Source organism: Bos javanicus, chromosome 7 (assembly GCF_032452875.1).
Source record: "Bos javanicus breed banteng chromosome 7, ARS-OSU_banteng_1.0, whole genome shotgun sequence".
NCBI classification, from domain to species: domain Eukaryota; kingdom Metazoa; phylum Chordata; class Mammalia; order Artiodactyla; family Bovidae; genus Bos; species Bos javanicus.
The window spans coordinates 9320262-9325417 of NC_083874.1; the positions used below are offsets into that span (position 1 = coordinate 9320262).

The 5156-nt window shown below is 40.1% G+C and overlaps 1 protein-coding gene across 1 annotated transcript; it reads left to right on the forward strand.

The window, feature by feature from the left end:
- Nucleotides 1-580: 580 nt before the first annotated feature.
- On the forward strand, nt 581-1588 carry LOC133251829 (putative olfactory receptor 7A2). The gene has a single exon (XM_061424609.1). The coding sequence runs from the start codon at nt 584-586 to the stop codon at nt 1586-1588; it is 1005 nt and encodes a 334-aa protein (XP_061280593.1). The 5' UTR covers nt 581-583.
- Nucleotides 1589-5156: the final 3568 nt, after the last annotated feature.

Consider the following 5156-nt stretch of genomic DNA (forward strand, 5'->3'; position numbering starts at 1 on the left):
AGTTCTGGACATTCCTTCTGCCAGGCACACACTTCCACACACAGCCTTTCATTTCTCACCTCTTACATGAAGTCACTCCTAAAATGTCACCTTGTTTTCAGGTCTTGCCTAAATACCCATGACAAAGTGAATGCACTATTCACTGTCTCCTTTATAGCTGCTCTAGATTTCTTTATACCACTTGTTGCCATCTGTAAGTATTGTATAATGGTATTAATGGCTTACATATTTTTATCCATCATTGAACTGTAGGCACTTTTGCTCTTCAGGACCTTTGAAGAAATTGCCTAGATAGTAACTATTAATGAATCATGGTCAGAGCTCAATTTACATTCCTGAAATCATGAAGAATTTTTCATTAAAACTGTAGAATACATAACTTCTTGAGGGGAAAGTTGATTGGAACAAAAATTTCAAGTCACAGATTGCACAGGGAAAACACTAAACCAGATCTGCACACAGAATATTAAAATTAGTTTCCTGATGGCCAAGTGTAAGGCCAATTTTAATTATATATTTCCTTCAAGTTTGTATGAATATTTGTAATATCATTTTTTTCTTTCCTAGTAGTTACTTCAAACACATGGAACCAGGCAATGATACACAAATTTCAGAATTTATTCTCCTGGGATTCTCAGAAGAACCAGAGCTACAGCCCCTCATATTTGGACTTTTCCTCTCCAAGTACCTGATCACTGTCTTTGGAAACCTGCTCATCATCCTGGCTGTCAGCTCAGACTCCCACTTCCACACCCCCATGTACTTCTTCCTCTCCAACCTGTCCTTTGTAGACATCTGTTTCATCTCTACCACTGTCCCAAAGATGTTGTGGAACATCCAGACCCAGAGCAAAGTTATAACCTATGAAGGCTGCATCACACAAATTTATTTTTTCCTACTCTCTGCAGTGTTGGACATCTTCCTCCTGACAGTGATGGCCTATGACTGCTTTGTGGCCATCTGTCACCTGCTGCACTACACAATCATCATGAATCCCCAGATCTGTGGACTACTGGTTTTGGTGTCTTGGATCATGTGTATTCTGAATTCCTTGTTACAAAGTTTAATGATGTTGCAGCTTTCCTTTTGCACTAATGTGGAAATCCCCCACTTTTTTTGTGACCTCAGTCAGATAACCCAACTTGCCTGTTCTGACAACTTTCTTAATTACATGGTGATTTATTTTACAACTGTCCTGCTAGGTAGTGGTGCCCTGACTGGTATCCTTTACTCTTACTCAAAGATTGTTTCCTCTATACGTAGAATCACATCAACTCAAGGGAAGTATAAAGCATTTTCCACCTGTGCATCTCACCTCTCAGTTGTCTCCTTATTTTTTTCTACAAGCCTAGGAGTGTACTTTAGCTCTGCTTCTACCCACAGCTTACACTCAAGTGCAACAGCCTTGGTGATGTACACTGTGGTCACACCCATGCTGAATCCCTTCATCTACAGTCTGAGAAATAAAGACATAAATGGGGCTCTGAAAAGACTCTTCATGATGGTGAGTCCAAAAAGGCAAATAATTCTAGGTCTGGAGAAATGCCCATCATTGCAAGGCTCAATTCCTCAGAGTCAGTTGTTGTGATTCTTTAATCAGACTGTGGAAGTGAAAGTTGCTCTTTTATTTATTTCCTGAATTTTTATTTTTTCAACTATCTGGTACAATGGAATTACCTCATTTATTAATGAAGATATGCAATGGCTTTCTTCTCTTTTTTTTCTTCATGTTTCCTTACTTTTTTCTCAAATTTTGATATGAAAAAGTTGAAAAATCCTATATATTGCAAGGAACTGCCTTAATTTACTAAGAATCAGTTCAGCTCAATCCTTTGGGACCCCATGGACTGCAGCACACCAGGCTTCTCTGGCCATCACCAACTACTAGACTTTGCTCAAATTCATGTACATTGAGTCAGTGATGCCATCCAACCATCTCATTCTCTTTTGCCCCTTTTCCTCCTGCCTTCAATCTTTCCCAGCACAGTCTTTTTCAATGAGTCAGTTCTTTGCATCAGCTGGTCAAAGAATTGGAGTTTCAGCTTCAGCATCAGTCTTTCCAATGAGTATTCAGGACTGATTTCCTTTAGGATTGACTGAGTTGATCTCCTTGCAGTCCAAGTGACCCTCAAGAGTCTTCTCCAACACCAGAATCCAAAAGCGTCAATTCTTCAGTGCTCAGCTTTTCTTATGGTCCAACTCTCATATCCATACATAACTAGTAGAAAACCACAGCTCTGACTAGACAAGCCTTTGTCAGCAAAGTAATGTCTCAGCTTTTTATTTTTTTATTTTTATTTTTTTAATATTTTATTTTATTTTTAAACTTTACAGTATTGTATTGATTTTGGCATATATCAACATGAATCCGCCACAGGTATACACGTGTTCCCCATCCTGAACCCTCCTCCCTCCTCCCTCCCCATGCCATCCCTCTGGGTCGTCCCAGTGCACCAGCCCCAAGCATCCAGCATCATGCATCGAACCTGGACTGGCGACTCGTTTCACATATGATATTATACATGTTTCAATGCCATTCTCCCAAATCATCCCACTCTCTCCCTCTCCCACAGAGTCCAAAAGTAAATAGTCTTTATTTCTTTGAGCTTAGGTGAGCATAGATTTGCATTTTGTTTTTCACAGGAAATTTCTCTATCTGAATAATGTTGGCATGTTTATAATAGCTATAAATTTTGGATAGCTCACCCTTGGCTTCTGTTTCTCAGGTATGGTTTGATTTGCTGTCAGGATCTACATGCAGAGACTGACCTGCAGGATTGTAGTGTTCCTCCTAGAAACATGATTCCTTCCCTCTTGTTTGTGCCCTCCCCTGACTTTGCTGCACTTTTCCTGTGGATTGATTTTGCTCACAGAGACACCTGTCATGTTGTCAAGGTACTTTGAATGCAGAATCAAGTTTTTATCTCCCCCATAAATGCCTCTACTGTTTATTTATTATTGTAGTATTCATAGTAATAGTAATTACAGTGTTGGTGACAAAATGGGAAAACACGCATGCCTTCCTATCCTTGGCAACATTAATACTTAAAAATTAACCTAAACTTGACAATCCTATTTAAAATTTAGATGTTGGTGATTCTTGGAAATAAAAATAAAGGAAGGTTGCATAATCAGAGGAAATGCTGGTAGTTCTCCCAGGGAAGAGCATGAGAAAAGGAAGAAGGACTCCTTTTGAAGCACACTGGTCTCCAAGAGGAGATTCTTTCTTTATAGAAATGTGACCAGCTGGCCATTTGCTCCTTTCATGGTGTGCTCTTATCAGTTCAGTTGCTCAGTCGTGTCCAACTCTTTGCAATCCCATGCACTGCAGCATGTCAGGCCTCCCTGTCCATCACCAACTCCCAAAGTTTACTCAAACTCAGGTCCGTTGAGTCAGTGATGCCATCCAACCATCTCATCCTCTGTCATCACCTTCTCCTCCTGTCCTCAATCTTTCCCAGCATCAGGGTCTTTTCAAATGAGTCAGTTTTTCACATCAGGTGGCCAAAGAATGAAGTTTCATTTTCAGCATCAGTCCTTCCAATGAATATTCAGGACTGATTTCCTTTAGGATGGACTGGTTGGATCCCCTTGCAGTCCAAGGGATTCTCAAGAGTCTTCTCCTACACCACAGTTCAAAAGCATCAATTCTAAGGCACTCAGCTTTCTTTATAGTCCAACTCTCACATCCATACATGACTACTGGAAAAACCATAGCTTTGACTAGACGAACCTTGGTTGGCAAAGTAATGTCTCTGCTTTTTAACATGCTCTCTAGGTTGGTCATAGCTTTTCTTCCAAGGAGTAAGCGTCTTTTAATTTCACAGCTGCAGTCACCATCTGCAGTGATTTTGGAGCCCAAGAAAATAAAGTCTGTTACTGTTTCCACTGTTTCCCCATCTATTTGCCATGAAGTGATGGGACCAGATGCCATGATCTTAGTTTTCTGAATGTTGAGTTTTAAGCCAATTTTTTTCACTCTCTTCTTTCACTTTCATCAAGAGGCTCTTTAGTTCCTCTTCACTTTCTGCCACAAGGGTGGTGTCATCTGCATATCTGAGGTTATTGATATTTCTCCCAGCACAAGCTGGAATCAAGATTACTGGGAGAAATGTCTCAGCTTTTTAATATGCTGTCTGGGTTGGTCATACCTTTTCTTCCAAGGAGCAAACATCTTTTTACTTCATGGCTGAACTCACCATCTGCACTGATTTTGGAGCCTCAAAAAATAAAGTCTCTCACTATTTTCATTGTTTCCCCATCTATTTGCCATGAAGTAATGGGACCAGATGTCATGATTAGTTTTTTGAATGTTGAGTTTTAAGCCAGATTTTTCACTCTCTTCTTTCACTTTCATCAAGAGGCTCTTTAGCTCCTCTTCATTTTCTGCCATAAGGGTGGTGTCATCTGCATATCTGAGGTTATTGTTATTTCTCCCAGCAATTGTGATTCCAGCTTGCGCTTCATCCAGCTGGCATTTTGCATGATGTACTTTGCATAAAAGTTAAATAAGCAGGTGACAATATAAAGCCATGATGTACTACTTTCCCAATTTTGAACCAGTCTGTTGTTCCATGTCCAGTTCTAACTGTTGCTTCCTGACTTGCATACAATTTTATCAGGAGGCAGGTAAGGTCATCTGGTATTCCCATCTCGTTCAGAAGTTTCCACAGTTTGTTGTTATCCACACAGTCAAAGGCTCTGGTATAGTCGATAAAGCAGAAGGAAATGTTTTTCTGGAACTCTTTTGCTTTTTCAGTGATCCAGCAGATGTTGGCAATTTGATCTCTGGCTCCTCTGTTGAACATCTGGAAGTTCACGTTTCACATACTGTTGAAGCCTGGCTTGGAGAATTTTGAGTATTACTTTGCTAGCATGTGATTTGAGTATTACTTTGATAGCACAACTGTGTGGTTTGAGCATTCTTTGGCATTGCCTTTATTTGGGACTTGAGTGAAAACTGAACTTTCCAGTCCCGTGGCCACTGTTGAGTTTTCCAAATTTGCTGGCATATTGAGTGCAACACTTTCACAGCATCATCTTTTAGGATTTGAAATAGCTCACCTGGAATTCCATCACCTCCATTAGCTTTGTTAAGGCCCATTTGACTTTACATTCCAGGATGTCTGGCTCTAGGTGAGTGATCACATCATCAT

Bases quoted from the DNA above. Each gene is read 5' to 3' on its own strand.
- LOC133251829 (XM_061424609.1), top strand. From the start codon at position 584: ATGGAACCAGGCAATGATACACAAATTTCAGAATTTATTCTCCTGGGA.